The sequence below is a fragment of the Parus major genome, chromosome Z (genome assembly GCF_001522545.3).
Source record: "Parus major isolate Abel chromosome Z, Parus_major1.1, whole genome shotgun sequence".
Lineage (NCBI taxonomy): Eukaryota > Metazoa > Chordata > Aves > Passeriformes > Paridae > Parus > Parus major.
Genome location: NC_031799.1, coordinates 36538558 through 36557259, shown reverse-complemented (window position 1 = coordinate 36557259; position 18702 = coordinate 36538558). Strand labels below are relative to the sequence as shown.

Here is an 18702-nt window from a genome sequence, read left to right as displayed (position 1 = left end):
TCTTTTTGGTATTTTTTCAGTTACGTACATTAATGCTAATCACTGGTTCGAAGCCCAGCATTTCACATGCTCACTTCTGAAACAATTACTAGGTTTGAAAAGTAGCATTTGAAGTAGGTGATACTCTTTTTTAACTCTTCATAGTTCAATATGTTTAGTTCTTCATATTTTTTCACATTCCACTTGCTACTAACTGAATGTGCAAGAATTTGTATGTGACATGTACTGTCCATCATGTAACCTTCTCTTCTGCTCTACTTTTAAACATTCAAAACAATTTCTGTCTGTGGAGGATGAATTGTACAAAGAAATTACAAGAATTGAAGTTTTAACCCTTATCATTTTTACAACTTTACAAATACCCAGATTTGAAATTTGAAATTTGAAAACTCAGATTAGATTATGTTAATATGATTTGATGATATGATCTGGTGATGTTGATATGATCAATTTATAAATAGTGCATATGTAACAATACTCTTTTTTTTCTGATCCAAGATTTGTTTTCTCCCAATAATACATTCAGTGCACAGGACTGGCCAAAGACCACTGAAATCAATGGAAAGGCTACCAATGACTTTGTTGAAATATGGATCAGGCTTTGAGCATAACACTGCTCGTTTCATTGCCTTGTCACAAGGGCTGAATTTGGCTTAGACAGACGTAAAGCAGTTCATCCCATATACTGTTAGTAAATAGCACACATTTTAACCTCACTATTCCACTCCCAGGAATTTAGAGTATGTTGTTATGGTAGTTCTGTTAAGGAGCCACAACACTTGCACGGGTAAAATGAATGACTGAAACACATACAGCTTGTACTTACAGGTGTCTGGCTTGAGTTGACTGTTGGTAATTCCAAAATACTGTGGATTTTCGATGACAGGAATCTTCGTCATCCCAATGATGACTGCATCAGGACCCCCCTCAGAAGAAGATGGAGTGTTACTGCCATTTGAAATGTGGTGGAGGGGACTGGCTGAATCGTCGTCATTGCTGATGACTGAAGAAGGACCTAGAGTTAGAAAAAAAGATTTTCTTGTAACCCAGTGTATGGTACTCTTCTCTCAGATGAGTAATTTTTTATTTTTTTAAAAAAAAAATTCTGACCAGTTGTTCTCCATTCCTCCAGTCGACAATTCTCTTTGTGTGTCCTGTTGACCTTACCTGAAAAATTTTGTATCTCTGGGTGCAGATGGAGAACAGTGGGTTTTTTCCCATTAGGAAGTGGAATCGAAACAAGTTTTTGAACTGGTACATCATCTAGAGTAAATGTCAGCAACCAGCACAGTCTGTCACTGTGCAAGATCTCAAAACTTGTTGAAGTCGTTTTGTCATTCTCAAAAATAAGCTATGGAATACAGACATTAACTTTTTTACCTTATGCCCTACCTGAAGCACACAGCAGTAACAGCACAAATCCAGGAAATCCAGGGAAATCCTGGCATTATAACAAGACAAGACACAGAGCAAATGTGCTTGTCCTGATGTGGGAAGCTGGTAATCTCTGAAATATGGTTCATTGTCAAAATCCAGGGGACAATTTGCATAGTCACAGAGGTGCAGAGAAGATGCTGAGAAGAGCAGAGGAGTTAAAACCTGGAGTTGCTGCAGAGAGGCTCATCCTGTCCAGGGGCACATTCTACTGGCTCCCCAGTCCATATCTGAATCTAGTCACCTTCCAGAGAAAGGTCCAATGTGAGCAGCAATTCAGTGACAATTTTTGTTTTGTTTTTACTCTAAGCTTTGCATTTTTAATGAAAGTGCTACAGAGATAAAACCTTGTAAATTGATTGAAAAAAAAAAATCCTACTTAGCAGTGTCCCACTTCCATGAACTTTGAACAAACATCAAACCAGCACAGATGACATTCAAACTCTTGATATCTAACTTTGCCACTTAAATTCCACATTACTTCTTCTAGTTTACATTCAGTATTCATAGAAAACCAGCATCATTTAGCAGCAAAGACATTTTGCCTAGTCTCCTGACCGAAGAGACAGCAGAGATCACATATACCATATTTTCACTTCATTCTCCATCCACATTAACTAAGGTTTTTGGGATGACATTCACATCTTTTAATTGTAACAATCAAAAGACAATGCTAGAAACAGATGGAAAAAACACCTTCTGGAAATGCCTATTCTGAAATTGCATATTTAGCCAACTGCATTTAGCCTTTGGGCAGCAGCAACAGCTTGAGCAAATGTCCTCACAAAGAAGGGGGCAGAAGAGAAGACCTTGAGGACGATAAGAAGCTGTGTTTACTCCAAGCCACCCAACTGCAACATGTTGGACTCCCAGACTGAGTTTCAGACTGGATAGAAGGAACACTGCAGATGCAAGACAGAGCTGAGTAAACCACCATGTAGATGGCATCTGTGTCTGCAGAAGAGACAGGGAATGCAGAGGAGAGAGTGAGAATGGGGACCAGCAGCCGGTTCTGTATGCACATTACTGAGGACATGAGAGTAAACAAACAGGATCCACTGCAGGGGACAAACAGCTGAAGAACCAGATGACAAAAAGGATAGTCCCAAGCACAGCAAAGAAAGGACAGTTTTAAAGAAGCCCCTACTCTTCTGTTGCTCACTGTATCATTAACAAAATCACTTAATCACTATGAGGCATGGTTCACAGCAATAAAACTTAAATATTTTGGCATGTGGCTATTCAACCCTCTATTTTGAGACACAAGCATATTCACACCCCTGTCCTGCTTTTGTTTCTCCCTAGCTGGTTTAATGGTGCATGAGGGAAATGTTCTCATAGTTTGAAAAACTACTTCTTCCCCCAGCCTGAAACACTAGAAGTAATTTTTCAAATACCTGGCACTTCACGGGAAAGTCACTGTTGACAAATGTAAGTAAAGCTTCAATGTCTGCAATTTATCAAATGAAATACTCATACCAAGGCTGGTTTTGTCATTACTGATCACCCAGATCCCCATATGATTGACTCTACTGGGAAAGATGCCAGGATTAAGAATTTTTGGTGAAGATTTCTGTAATGAAGGGCAGAGCCTAACTAACTGTGGGAATGGGCCACTTAGATGGCAGAGCCATCTAAGTCACAACATCTTAAGTCACAACACCTTTTTCAGATGTATGAGAGTTTGCACAAACATTAAGAGTGCAGCCCATTTAAAACTGCATTCAGTTTTTGGTAGATACCATCCTTACATCTCTAAACTTTCTGAATCTCAACTTTTTGCTCAAAAAAAGCAGGCTGATTGATACTTTTTTGGGGGGAAAAAAAGCTTTTTTTTTTAGTTTGAGAATCAAATTCCTTCTCTCACAGCAAATAGGGAAATGCTCTCAGCTCTGAAACTTAATAGATGTATGTCTTTAAGTCCTTTTCAGTCCTGCTGTTCTCTGCTGCACAGGAGGAGGCTCTTTTGTCATTACTTGCTTCCACCATACATGTAGCAATGGCAAGGAAAAGTGACCATTACACATTTCTACACTTTAAAGTGCGATAATGACTAGGAACGCAGTCTATTCACTGGATAATTTCTGCAGTACTTCAAGATGCAATTTTATATGGTGAATTACTATTTTTTCAACCAGTACAAACTGCAAAGTGCTGCAGGTGGAAAGTTCTTAAGTCAACTCAGTTAGGCTAACAGGTAAAAGCCAGTCTTCTGTGTGTTATGAAGAAGGTTCCAAGCATATGCAGCTCTCTGATGTAGGTGAGGAAAACCATGAAAATATGGTGACTTTCAGTTCAATTCATGGCAGCACAAAACAGTTTTTCAATAAAAATTCCACCCTAGGAACCTTGTTGCTACATCATTCTGTGATGTCTCTTATTAGCAAGTAAACTTCTCATCCAGTGTTTTTTGTGAATAGTTGTTTGCATTCAAAAATCCTATTTCCTGTCTATTTATTTTCTAATTAAGACAATTAGAAGCTATCAGATGAAAATTTTTTTGTGTATCACAGGCAGCTGAGCTCACATCCTTTCAAACTTCCCCTTTCCTCACCTTTTGATAAATATGAACAAACTTTTACATAGACCATTTCCAATCTTGTTTATTTGCTAGACCATCTACTCATCGGAAAGTTACATTTAATTGTAAAGTCTGAGTGCACTAAGCCACATTACAGCTACAGACCAGCCAGCCCTGCAGCTAGCTATGATATTCTAGTAATGTAAAATCATTTCCAGTAGGCAAGATGAGACTATCACCTGTGCTGACAAGAAATGAGAGCTGCCCTTTTCTGAATGGCCTCTGTGCTCAAAATGAAGGGTAATTTCTTGAAGCACTTTGGAGTGTGGTTTCATCCATGTGAAATGCGGTCACTGAATTAGGTAGAACAAGTATGGTAATTACACTCAGTCACCTACTACAGCCTCTGGTTTTCATAAAATCTGCTCTCTGTTTTACACCTGTAATCTGAAAATTTTAGGCAAAATGTAATGGGGTGGAGTGAAAATCACATGCTATCAGTAGTCATTAGCTACTGTCAAGCGCAGATTCATAGTTGGTTTAAGCTTTTAAGAAGACTCCAGAGACCTTCTCCACCTTCCAGTGTGCTGCCAAGAATCTTCCCTTGATTTCATTTTTAGACAGTTTTTCTTAAGAACACAAGTTGGAGCCAGAAAAAAATCTGTAGTCTGCTTTGGGGAAGATGGCTATCCACCACAGATATGAATTTCTCTTCTATTTGTTATTTAGCTAAAGACTTGTCAATTCTGCATCACCTAGGCTCAAGAAAAATCCCTTTTGTGTATAAAAAAAACCCCAGCAGCTCTCTAAAAAAAAGTTGTGATATGTAAGAAAAACACCTGTATTTCAAACTGCTGAGCTATAATACAACCAAAATGCCTCCAATTTTGGTAGGGAAATTATCCTCAACATATAATATGGGGACAGGGAGAATTAGCAAACTTCACTTATTGCAGATTCCAAGGAGAACTGTGCTATCTCTTGAACAGTGTATGTCTGCACTGTACGTTACCCGGTGGGGCCAAAACAAATTTAGTTTCCCTACGTTAAGAAATAAAGTTATTATTTTCAAGGGGTGCTGCTATTTTTGAACAGGTGGGGGACATTCATGATTATTATATACAGCCTTTCATGAAAGGAAAAGCTAAGAAAATTGGGATTGTGCAGCCTGCAAAAGGGAAGGCTTCAGGGTGACTTCATTGCATTTTTCCAGTACCTGAAGGGAGCCTACAAGCAAGATGGAGCGAAAATATTTACAAGAGCATGCAGTGACAGGACAAGGGACAATGGCTTCAAACTGAAAGACAGTAGGATTAAATCAGACATTAGGAAGAAATTCTTTACTGTGAGGGTGGTGAGGCACTGAAATAGGTTTCCCAGAGAAGCTGTGGATGCCCCATCCCTGGAAGTGCTGAAGGCCAGGCTGGATGGAGCTCTGAGCTCTGGTTTAGTGAAAGGTCTCCCTGCCACTGGTAAGTGCAGTTGGAACTGGGTGACCTTTAAGGTCCCTTCCAACCCAAGCCATTCCATGACTGTATTCTATGGTTCATTATACTCCTATCACCATCAGAGTTAATGCAGTTTTAACGTGCATGCTACCAAGACCCAGCTACACTGCTGTTTGTTGGAGCTACATTTGCACAACACAATTCTATGCAACACACATCACTCCAATTATCCTTGAAGCCACTACTCATGGCTCAGACACACTGAAAGATAATAGGGGTAATAAAATACCACAACTCTCTCCCTGATTTTAGCTTTGTGGTTGGAGTTGTGAATTTCCAAGGATGTATGTACTCACTCAACTGTTAGGAAGCAGCTCATGTAAGAAGCAGCATTTATAGAGATGATTTTGTGCTATGATGCCTTAATAAACTCCCATGAAAAGTTGATTCCTAGGATGATCTCTCAATGGACTTTGCTCTACCATTGGCTCTTAGTTCCCTTGGGAACAGGGACCAGTCTGTGCCAAGACATGTAACAGCACACTATCAAGTTAAAACCACAACAGTGAATGTATGTCACATCAGTCAGCACCTCTGCTAAATTCCAAGGCAATACTGAATCTTCTCCCTTTTTCCTTTTGGGAGGGGTGTATTTTTTCACTAGTTAAATACATTGTTCTGAAAAGCAATTACGCAAAATTTCTTGTCCTGTGAGATTCCCATGTTTGCTGTAGATTTTTTATATTTTCTGCATGATTGAAATGAAAGTGTTATGCTTCAGCAAGAGCAGATATTCAATTTTTCCTGTTATCAAAGCAAGAGCCAACTTTATTACCAGAAGAGCCACCTTTTCAGCTTTACTCTAAAAATTGCCATCTTATCTTTTACTGCCTCTGGAAGACAAGTAATCACACCTTGGTGCACTTTTATTCTGACTGAGGTGCTAAGTTTTACTTCAAATATTCCTTTGCATTCCCAAGTTCAGAAACCATGGCACCAAATCATGTTTGTACAATTCTGTTAGACTGGATAAGAAAGGCAGCAGAATAGAAATCAATGCAATTATAGAAAAAGTATTCTATACTATTGGTCTCTTAAAATGCAGTATGTTGAATATAAGGAATAGACTTAAAAGGTGTAAATAGAACTCAAGAAAAATACCCAAAACCAAACCAACCAACCAAGCAACCAAAGAAGATTGAATATGCTTCCAAAGAGAAACAAGTTAAGTCTTGCTTTGCTTGATGGAGCTTTGCAAAGTGAAGTCAGACTTTTCTTCAAATCTAGAATGGGCATATTAAAACTATGGTCTTTGCTTTGATTTGCCACTGCTTGTGATGAGGGAAGGCTCAAGGCAAGGCACTCCCATGTTTTGTCAGCAGTTCAGCTGTGTGGAGCAATAGCACATTTAGCCTTTATCCACCTTTCAGTTGACCTTTCCTATCTCATATCCCCATCCCTGCCAGCTACCCAGACAATAGCCATTAGTCTTAGCTTTTGCGTAGTCATCTCTACAGTCACTATCACATGCAGTTGCAAATGAGTATTAGGGGGTTAATCCTCCTTTGTAGGGAAAAAAACCACCAAGATCACACTAAAAAGCCTTACAATTGAGTCCATCCTGCTAAAGCATATTTCTCTTCACAAATCGAAGAGTGCCTGTCCTAGCCTGGAACAGTACACTGAGCCAAAAACCACACTTTTACACATTAAGTCTGTGACTCAGAAAACTGAGACTTGCCAGGCTTTAGTGTTTAGAGGATAAACAATTTCACATCTTCTGACAGGTATCATCAATCTGTTTAACTGATTTACACCCACCAGTGCTTGTTTAAGCTTGTACTCTCTTGCTTCTTGACATATGAGATGAGAAAAACCTTTTGACACTGCCCAAGAAGTTCAGTTCCCATCAGAGACAATGCTCCCAGGAAGTCAGGAGATCCCAAACAGAGAGCTGGAGAACATCCTCACATCCAGCAGACAAATACCTCTGCTCCCCAACAGCATGCACTTCTAACATTCTCTCAATAACAAAAGAAAATAGGTTTCTTGAAGGTCTCTCAAAGGAGCGCAGGAAACCAGGGCTTAAACTCAAGAAGCAATCCCTAGGAATCTGTTTACAACTATTGCAAAACAAAGTGGAGAAATCAGTTTGAAAATCATGATGAAACTAGACCAATTCAATGGTAAATTGCTTTGTTTGGATGATCAAGGATAAAAGGTATTTTGCCTTTGTTTCCATGTGAAAAATCAATGCTTGGCTTTCTTTCATTTGTTGCAGCTTCACAAGAAATCTAAATTGTTTGGTTGTAACTGTATCACTTTCATACAGAGCAAAGATCTACACTGTTGATCATTCCCACATGGAATAATTTCAGTAATGTGTACCTTTGAGTCTAATGAAATAACAGGTATGTTATTCAGCTTTACAGCACCAAATTTTCAGTGTTGCTAGGTGTCAAGATGTCTTTTCCCTAAAACACATGTTCATATTGCAGGAAAACTTATTTAAATGCCTAGCTCCTCTGCAGAGGAACAAACACACAATCTGAGTAATTTCCATTGACATGACTATGCACAGATTTTAGCCACTCAGTATTTCATCAGGGTTCTTTGTTCTGGCTTTGAATCTAAGAGCCACAGCTGCATATTTGTTTGCTTGGGTTTTATTCTGGTGCGTGACTATGAAAGAATCCCAGTCAGTTCCTTTCAGCTGCCTTTCTCCTCACAACCTCCTCTATACGTCCCTGTATCCATGTATTCCTGCATCCCCACACACACAAGCCTAGAAAAAAGGCAGGAGTCCCTAGGATAGCCTAGGGGACCCCTTCATAATGCAAATAACTCCTAAAAGTCATGCGACCTACAGGTGCAGGAATAAAGAAGCTGGTGTCTTGGTCTGGTGCAGACAGGCAAGACAGTTCACCCCAGAAGCCTCTTTGCAGCACTACAAAGCCCTGTAGGGTGTTTAAAACATACTGAATTTGCTAGTATTGTCTGGACAGGATGAAAGGTGCCTAACCCTTCTGCTCCTTCTTCACTCCAGGGCCAGCTCTCACCAGGGATGCCATCAGCAAAACCTCAACCTGCATCACAAAAGTTGCTGAATTCTTTTTCCCTTTCAGCTAGAATGAAAAGCATTTGTGGAACAGATCTAACAACTGCAATCTGGCATGCACTGCCACATTCTCATGCACAATTAACCAATAAATCCATGTAGATCATCCATGATTCTATTATGTATGATTCCATCATACTATTATTTTTGATTTGGAGGCAACAGGAAGAGCACTTTGTTACTGAATTACCCAGCACTGAAGGTGGGGTCTCTGTCAAAGTCATGACCAGAACCTGGGAGGAACTGGCAGCCCCAGCTGTCAAACCACGGAGCCCTTTGGGACACATAGCTCTCCTCGGATCTAGGATGGATGGTGGTTGTACAGCAATCTACTGCTTCATGGACACATCTGCAGTATCTGCAGCTTAGATGATGTGCCCTGTTATGAAAAATGAAGAATTTATGGCCTCTCATTATTGGCAGTCAAATGAAACACAGACCTAAGGGAGAAAAAAACGAGCTGGGATGTGGCATATTAATCAATATTAATACATAAGCTGGAGAATTAAAGAAACTAGGCAGCAGAAAATGTGAAAGAATGTAAGAAAAAATGATCTATCATTTTTTAATATAGATCATCAGCACTATACATTATAGTCACCTGTAGGTTTGGATGTATTTGAAACATGGGTAAAAATTACAATCCTTTAAAAATACTACAGTGAAAATCAACACAATAATAAAAAACATCAACTGGAAGGTACTTGTTGGCATCAAGGAAAAAAAATATTTCACCTGAAATTAAATCCTTGTTACCTTTCATTTAATTTAAGAGCTATTTAATAAAAAACTGCTTCCTTACAGACTTCTTATAAATAATCTCAGTGTTAGCATTCCCAATCCTAAGACTGGGAATGAGGTCCTTTGTTGTCCAGAAGATGAATACAAAGTGTATGGAAGCAATAAAATTTTCCCCATGCTACTTTGGCTGTCAATCTTTACCTGAGAGAACAACAAAGCTATTTGGAGTAGCTATCTTGAATAATTTTCTTAATTCAGTTTAGTTCAACATAGATGATAAGACAGATATGCTAGATTGTGTAGAAAAGCTTCCTGATTATGAACTTGTATTTGATTGTGCTGGGTTTTTTTAAAGGTGATAAAAAGCATTACTAATGACACTATCTAATTTTTTTTAAGCCTCAATGATTATTTCCTTGAAGCAGAGAGATACCATCTACAGGCCTTGTCCATTCAAGCATATCAAATGAAAATACAAAATGGAAAAATCTATAAATACTCAGAGACCTGATGAAAAACTGAGGAATTGGGATTTCTTTTATCCTTAACCAAAGTCTGAGGAGGTACTCTAGGATAGCCTTCCAAACCATAGTTACAATTTTTATTGCATGTCTTTGCCAAACAGGAACAAAAAGTTCCATGACAATAAGACAAAGGTAAAAACTTTGGAATTGATTGCCAGGATTAGATCCTCAGGAACTTTTGAATAGGTCTTGCTTCCATGAGCCCTGCAATTGCTCATAGAAGACTCAGAAATCTCCACTTCTGGAGTTCTTGATGCCACATGAGTAAAAATGTCTCTTGGAAAACATACAGGTATAGTTGATACAGATTTAGGATAGGGAAGGATCTCCCAGGTGTTCTTTCATCCCTAACCTTCCATAATGACAAAAAGGTAGACCATGAGTGATCTTACAGGAAACACCTTAGGTCTTCAAATGTTGATTTATGTCTACTCATAACCAAAGGAAATCCAGAGCTCAACAAATACACATCACAGCTCAGTGAAATGTGTATTTCCGTACATTAGCAGGTCACTTTTCCAGCCTGCAGAATAAAGTTAGGTTTAGTTGGGTGAGAAGAACACCAGTGCTCTACTACACAGTGGGCTATTCCACTAGAACACAGGTTGTTTAATAGCATTATTTACATTCAATTTATTTCAGTAGGATATTTCCCTTCCTTGCTTCTGAAAAACGATCATTAGTGGAAGTGTTAATTACATTAATGACATAGTAACACAAAGTCTCAAATAATTTCTTACTTTCTGTCAGTACAAGACTATTACAGGCCCCCAGCATTTGAACAGGTTATGAAATCAACACTACAGTGAAACAGACCTCTGAATTTGTTCTTAACAAGCATTCCAGCATAACAGCTTCCAAATAATTTTTGATTTACAACCAGATTAGCTAATCTTAAACCTGACAAGCTACAAGGAAGCAAAACTAAATCATCCCAAACATAACACTCAAATTGTAAACAACATCTGCATAAATCTGCTTTTGCTGTTCACTAAGCTCTCCCTGAGATGCTCTTACAGCCTAAATAGAGCTGTTTTGGACTTGCACTGATGTGGACTGCCTCCTCTTCATCTCCAAACACTTCTCATCCTGGAAAACAGGTTTTAAAAATTAAATACAAATGCCTACCTATGTGTGAAGAGAAGGGTATGGGAAGGTGGTGAACTAACACTATCCCATCTATTCCTTGTCAAGCAGTTTGCTTTCACCTTAGGTGAACAGGCTTTGGGTGCTGATGGCCCCAGTTTTGCATGTGTTGCAAAGGTAGTAGCTGGCCTTTGGAAGAGGGCTGCTTGAAGGGCATGGGGCTTTGGCACAGAAGACAAGCTGTCCAAAACTAGCCCTCAGTAAGCACAAAGAAAGACAGAGCTAACTTTCCTTCCTGAACATTAAAACCTGACATTTTATTCAAATTTGTATTAGATTACTTAGCAACAGTGAAACTGATTCCTTTTGTGTCTGTGCAACAGCAGCTATTTCTCTACAGAACCTGTCCCCAAAGCACTCAGCAACATACATATCCCAGACCTTTAAACAGATCACAGGCCATGCTCAGAAAACCTTGGTGGCTACCAAGAGACTGGCAAGAATCTTCCGTGAAGGGTTTTGGTGGTCAGAAATCACATGACATGAAAAACAGTAGCAATATCCAGGTGAAGTATTTGGAGCAGTCTTACCAGCAGACCCACTCCAGCACTTCTTCTGTGCACCTCTAAGAAATCATAAGGAAAAGAAAAGCAGTCATTTTCTGTTGTTATGGATTTCTGGATTATGCTTGACTAGATCTTTTGGACACCGTTTAAGGAACAGTTCACCTTTTGAGATGGTAGGAAGCATAACAGGCTGTTTGGAGGAATATCTTGGCCAAAACATCTTCAGATCAAAGATGCAGAATTGCCTTCCAACAACACCCTTCTCTCCCAAAACACAATTCCTAAGGCAGTGGAGCTTTGCGTACTCAAAATTCTTTTCAAATGCAGATCTAAAAATTACTACAGTAGAGCAAATGACACTCACAGAAAGGAAACGTCAAATTTCTGTTCCAGCAGCATCACTCACAAGCTATAGGATTAGCTGCATAAATTGACTGTCTTGCCTCTATATGATAAACCTCTACTGCCATTTGCAGACACCTCCTCCTCTCTGCCACATGATGCCTCATCTGCTGGAGATTCCTCCTGTCACCTCTCTCCTGCCAGCTTTCCTTGCAATTGCTGCTATGGGAAGCAGGAAAATGCTGCATACTCTAGCCTATTTGCAACACATCAGCTAGACTGGCCATCCCAAAAATGGCCACATTACAAACTCTGGCAGTTTTGCCAGATTTTGTAATGCCAGAGCAGATTTGGAAACAGACGCATTACTTCTGAAACTGGTCAGGACACAGCAATGGGCTTTTGCTATAATACTGGATCTAACTTCCATTCTTCAGGGCTCTGAACAAAACAGAGTTTCTCTTCATCCAAGATGCTGCACATAATATTTTTATAAATTAATTCTGCTGCTTCTACTTCTTCTGAGTATTTTATATATAGCATTTTGCTGATGGATCTTCTCTGCTTATTTTCTCACTTCCTCCTTTATAAAGAGTTTCACCTATTACACTTAACTGAGTCTCTCCTGACCACCTGTCTCATCTATCCTCACTTTTTCCAATAACAACATGGCATCCTGTGATGTTGTCAATTTTATGTTAGGATTAAACAGAATTACTACTTGTTAAATTCAAGTATTTTAGGATGACATTCATTTATTTTCAGTCTAGTTTCCTCTTTTATCAAAAATTCAGTCATGGCTGTTTCTTAGCAACAGATTTATCTGAACAGATTTGCATGAAAATCAAATACTCTCAAAAAGGAACTGCTAAAGCACAGCCTTATTCCTGACCACCATTAAAAGCAAATGGTAAAAAGCAGAAGAAAATGGTTCTGTAATTCCACACAAAATCTACTGAACACGTGTAGAATATTGGCACCAATTGAAGTAGATGACCTTATAAACTTTCCTAAGTAATGTATCTCTTCAACTGACCTGCAAAAATCATCTTCTCACCTTTAGAGATCAACAAGGAAAAACAAAACCAAAAGCACAAATCATGCACAGCCATAATCCACTATTGCACTGGACTAGATTAAAAATTGGCAGCTGCAATGGTCACACAAAAAAGGCTCAAAGGACCAAGCTGCAAAAGACAGAAACGTGTGTGAAAAATGCCCACAATCAATACAACCACAGCAGTACTAGGTAACCAAGAACTGGACTTCAGTGCAGGAGCATAATTGATACTTCATTCTCTAGATTCACCAGAGATCTATAGCATATCTATCTATCACCACATTTATACCATAATTTCAGTAAACTCCAACTTAATTTTCACAGTCTTTAGAAATAAATCATTTTCCCTCAAAGATTTTTCTACACCTTACTTCTTTTTGCCAGATGAGGTTTTCCTGTTTTTTTCTCCTTTTTAAATCCAATATAATGTGCTAAACTCCAGCTAGGTAGCTCATCACATATTTAAAGAAAAGCAAATCCAGAGATAGGGTGGAAGAGTCAAACCAAGCACAAAGCAAGAAATCCTTTGAACAGATAAAATGGAATAGCAATACCAAGAGCCTAATTCCCTTCCCCTTAATATCAATGAGGAGGAAGTTATTAAATTGACAATGGTTTAAAATTCCTATGAATGACAGTGGAATTAGGACTGCTGTCTATTTATTAAGAATGATGACAACCTTTTTGGCAAATGCAGTCTTCTCCTGCTATTGCACTTAGTTATGTCACTAAAAGATAGCATCTGTAATATATGGCTGCAAATGAGTTATGTTAAGAATGGGTTAAAGTAATTCATCTGTATTTTTCCCATGAGACAATGCCAAAAAGGTAATTGCCCATATTTGTACTACTACATTATAGAGAATGTCAGTTTTATGTCTTCCTAATGTTTAACTGAAAATCTATAATATCCATTTCTCTTTCTTGCTGAAAAATTAATGTAGGACCAAAACCTGAAATTCCAATGCTGGTCATGCTCAGACAAAACTCCCACTGAAGTGGGAGTTTTGCCAGGGAAAGGATTAAAGACAGTATGATTTGCTGCATGCTACCCGACATGTAAAAGCTACAGAACTAGTTTTTCATTATGATGTTTCTAGGACTATTAAAAACTAGCAAGATATTGGTCTTTCACCTTTCAGTCATGCAGTCATGTGTGCTTGCAGGTAAGGGAAAATGCGAGGCAGACAAGCCATCTTGCTGGAGGGTGCTAAATGGTGGGCTGGTTTTTGTTTGCCTGTAGTTTCCAGAGGCATTAGAATCTGGTTTGTTAAAAGAGGTACAACTTTTCTTAGCTTATCAACCAATTTCTCCATGTTTTCATGATGTGGCAGCAGTACCCAAAGAACAAAGGTATGACAAAATGAAACAGCTAAGTTAGCTAACCAATCTGTAAAAATGAAGGAAAAAGTAAGTCCTGAGCTACTCACTCATTTAAATATTTATCAAAAATAAACATGTCACTTTAGATTAATTTTTTTAATGAAATCTCATTTTTAAGAGTATGATTACAAGTTTCTGACCCTTTGTCTCACTAGCAATGCCATCTGGCATCAATTTAGTTTCAGACTGTCAAGGAATCCTTGCTAAAAAATTACCTAATATTCACACTTAAGGATATTTTATAAAATTCACAATGAAAAAAAGTATGTCTAGAGACCACCATCCCTTGCAAAATAAAGATTAATAGAGATTCATTTACCATCACAGAGACACTGAAGTCCTGAATTTAAAATAAGATAGCCCTGTTAAATTAAACTCACTGATCTAGGTTCTAAAGCAAGTTTCCAAGTATGTAACACAGATAAATTAATTCAATACTAGTAGCAAAAAAATTAGTTACTCTATCTACCATGTTAGTAACACACAACTAAAACTGCAATATATAGCACTATTTTACACCTACATGATCTCCTAAAAGATCATTTTGTAGAAAAAAAAAATGAAACTATAGGCAAATACAGATCTTACATGAAATCTGGGTATTATAGATTCAACACCACAAACACCTTACAGTTTTGGAATTAAAATTGCATTGCTTCAATTGGCTGGCATTTCCTTTTTATGTTAAATGTTTGGCAGGACCTAAAATGGATGTTTACTCCTTCTAATGTTAACAGACAATGAATTTCAAGCTTTAAAATTTACCATTCCCAAAGAGATGGAAGTAGTAGTACTTAAAAATAACTGTTTAAATTAGTCTTTTAGCTGATGTGAATTGGTTAAAGGATCTGACTCATACTTTTCTCTGTCCCTACTGATTTTGTGTACCTTGTGGTTTAGCATCCCATGCAGATACATTCACTGCTGGGCAGACAGATCTGTCAATACTTTATAGCTACATGGTATAAACAGAAATTACATACAAGGAAAGACATGGGAGAATCAGTCTGCATAAGCTCTGTACTTGCAATTGTGATGTGTAAGCAGCATCATCATGGATGCTAAAGAAAGCAGTTACACATTACACATTACACATTACTAAGGGACAATTTAATGTGGTACTCTAGCAGGCCTCCCTAGAATCCTGAAACAGGTAGCGTAACTTGAGTAAGAGCAAGATGTGACTTCAGGAAGGACCACACATACATGCACTGCTTCTCCCACCCATAACTGCAGTGATGACAAAAATCTCAGATGAATAAACACCCCTGATTTGTTTTATAGTGGAGTACCATGCCGTGGTCTATCCAGGGTCAGAGCCAGGGCTCTAGTGCAACCAGGCATGCATCGGCACAGACCCTTTACATCCCTACATAACATGTAGGTGGAAAACCTCATGAATGTAAAGTTAAACTTCCATTTATACTTTGTATTAAACAAATAAATCTCATAGGAGCATGATTAATGGCACCTGAAGCAAAACTTGCATGTTTCCGCATGGGAAGAAACAGTTTTTGAAATTTCCACTCCCCTCTTAGAGATTTGTGGTTTGGTTGATCACATGGTAACTCAGTCTCTCTGCCACCAATCATCAACCTCTATTCTTCCTCTGCCAAAGGTTGCCCTTTCCTGGCATGAGTAGCTGTCCCCTGGCAACCACTGATCAAACTGCTATCATGTGGGTCATCTATCTATCTATCTATCTATCTATCTATCTATCTATCTATCTATCTATCTATCTATCTATCTATCTATCTATCTATCTACCTCTTGTGGTTACAGCTGCTCTCACCATGTTCAGACCAGAACCCAGGAGCAAAAAATAACCTTGCAGTTAGGAACAACTGATTTCAGAGGCCATACCACCACCTCTTACTGACAGGTAACAACTTCACCTGGGTACTAGGGTAGTTGAGTTCAACTCATCAGCAACAGGGTTATATATACATTTAGATTCCATCAACGTGTGAAGCTGCAGTAAGCAATGGAAACTTGGCATCTTCATTAGGAAGAAAAAGCATGATGATAAATCTTTGCCTTCCTCTTGAAACTGCATTTGGCTCTTCACACTTTTTTTTAGACATTGATGAAGTCTGATAAAGTGTAATTCTTTACCTGGAAAGAGACTATGCCAACTTTCAAGGGAAAAACAATGCTGACACATGGGAAAAGGTAACTTGTTATACCACACAGAAAGTAGAAGGCTGGTCTTAGCATGTCCTGCTTCAAAAACTGTACCTCAAATGCCCAGAGAAAGGAAATGTTTAGGCAAATCACAGTCAACTTACCTGATTTTGACTCATACTCTCATAAGCAAACAAATACAGAGTTGATGATTTGGTTTGTATTTTAAAAACATTTAATGTATTTAAAACTTATGCACCTAGGCAACTAGTAATAACACAGTTGTGTGCAGAAGCCTTCACCAATCCTATCAGAGACTGAGATATCTATCAATGGGCTACTTGGTACCAAGAAGACAAACTTCACCAAGCCAGACAGACAGTTATATTGCAACATACAGATAGTATCTCAGATTACCAGAAAATTACTTTTGGCTCCTGGAAAATCAAACTAAGAGAGAAACTGACTCCCTAGATTGTCTAAACCCCTGAGATTAATGGGCATGGTTTATCAGGAGGAAGCCAACATTGATTTTGCTGGCTTCTTTCTCATATTTACAGCAGAGTTTTGAATCTGAATGAAAATGGGAGTATTACATAAATGTATTCTTCTAAAAAGCACAGACTTACCAAGATTTTACATTTTGTTCTAATTCTGATAGTTAATCTCTACAGGTACAAAGGATCTTCGAATTTTCCCTAGGATTTTTAAGACATCTAACATGAAGCAACTTTTTATGACTGTGCAATGATTACATAGAATAAAGTGTATCAGGAATCTCTGATATGGCTAACCCTACTGACCTTCTCTCTGAGACATCTGGGGATTAAAAGTGTGAGCTAATTTATAAGCTCTGACCTCAGCATCATGCTAGTTCTTATAAGGAAACATTAAAATTGACTGCATGGCATGAATCTTTAGAAAAAGAAAGGGAGATTTTGGTTTAGACAGCGGGGTCTGTGCTGGTATGTCTCCCGGACTAAAGACATCATAACTACTCAGCACGGGTTGAGGAAAAAAAAAGAAAGAAACCCTACCCAGCCCTCAGACAAAGGTTTATATAAAACTAACTGTTTTCTTGGATCTTGTTCCCTGAGGCAAGGATGATGCATACATTCCTGAGGAATCATATACTTCAGCGCTGCAGACACTGAAATTTTGCTAAAACCCTTCAAGGGGAAAACATGGTGGAACACACTAGTCATCAAGAAACTTCACAGCCAATTGCCCATCTGGAGTTTCATCACCTTCTGCTCTCTGACTTCTAATAACCAACATGAGCTGCAAGGAATTATTAAGGAACTGCAATTGCTGTTTGTGGTGGTGCATCCTCCCTCCCCTTGGCCATACTATCATTGTGTGGTTCCCAACACACACCTGCATATTTCTGTTCTTCACATCAGCTGTCTTGGGAAGGTGCTGTGGCTATAACAGCCAGTTAAAATAGTTTCCTCCTTCAGAACAAGTAAATAGCACAGCACTCCTAGGTGGAAAGTCTTAGAAGAAAGTGCAGGTATAAAAGGCACTGTCATGTTCATATTCTAATTTGTCATTAGACACTATTTGGGATTTTACTGATTACAGTCACAATGTATTAAGGAAATAGATCTGAAGTTTGCTACAATAACTGAAGACACAATAATGGCATCAGAAAATGGCATAATGTGAATAAAGTATGAATTTGAAAACTACAATAGAAAAACATAAATAAAACAAACAAGTAGTCTTTGAATTAAATTTTTAAATTACCAGAGCTTCAAATGATTTTTCATTTGTCTTTCAAATACACCTCTCTATTCTCTTTACTCACACTTATTTTAGAAAACTGCAGTGTATTTGCTTTTAATAGGTAAAAAGCATAAAGCCAGAAGTTCTTTCCATATAACTGAAATACAATATATATATTGTCAAACAGTATTTTGTGAGTTTTTGCAACCTTCTCATGAAACTGCAATACACAAATAATTGCTTCTTATGTGCTCTGCGTTTTTGCTTTAGAGCCTGATTACTAACATAATAAAGGAAGAAACATCAATTACTCAAGCTGAAAAGTGATCTTTGAATTAGTTTTGGTTTTAAAATAGTAACAGAATTATAAACTAACCTTTGAAATTAACTTTTTATTCTTGAAGTATTTTAATGATCAAAGTAGATGGAAATTACAATATCTCAAGATACAAATCCAATAGATGCTTTATCTTTTTTTCTCATTTAAAATAATAAAAGCAAGACTTCTGCAACAATACTTTTAAGTTGCTATTCAAGTTCATTAAAAGTAAAGCCTTGTTTGTAGTTTCACACTAATTTGAATTATCAAGAATATTAGGACTTTTTTATTTCTTAGAGTGTTGACTT

At 38.0% G+C, this 18702-nt stretch overlaps 1 protein-coding gene across 3 annotated transcripts in view; it reads right to left on the bottom strand.

Annotated features, from left to right (window-relative positions):
• The window catches only part of NTRK2 (neurotrophic receptor tyrosine kinase 2), a 198518-nt gene that overhangs the window by 84165 nt on the left and 95651 nt on the right, over nt 1-18702 (bottom strand). For all 3 annotated transcript variants that reach the window (XM_015652980.3, XM_015652987.3, XM_015652981.3), the window contains one exon: nt 827-1015. In XM_015652980.3, coding sequence (XP_015508466.1) covers nt 827-1015 — 189 coding nt within the window. The remainder of the gene's footprint in view (nt 1-826; nt 1016-18702) is intronic.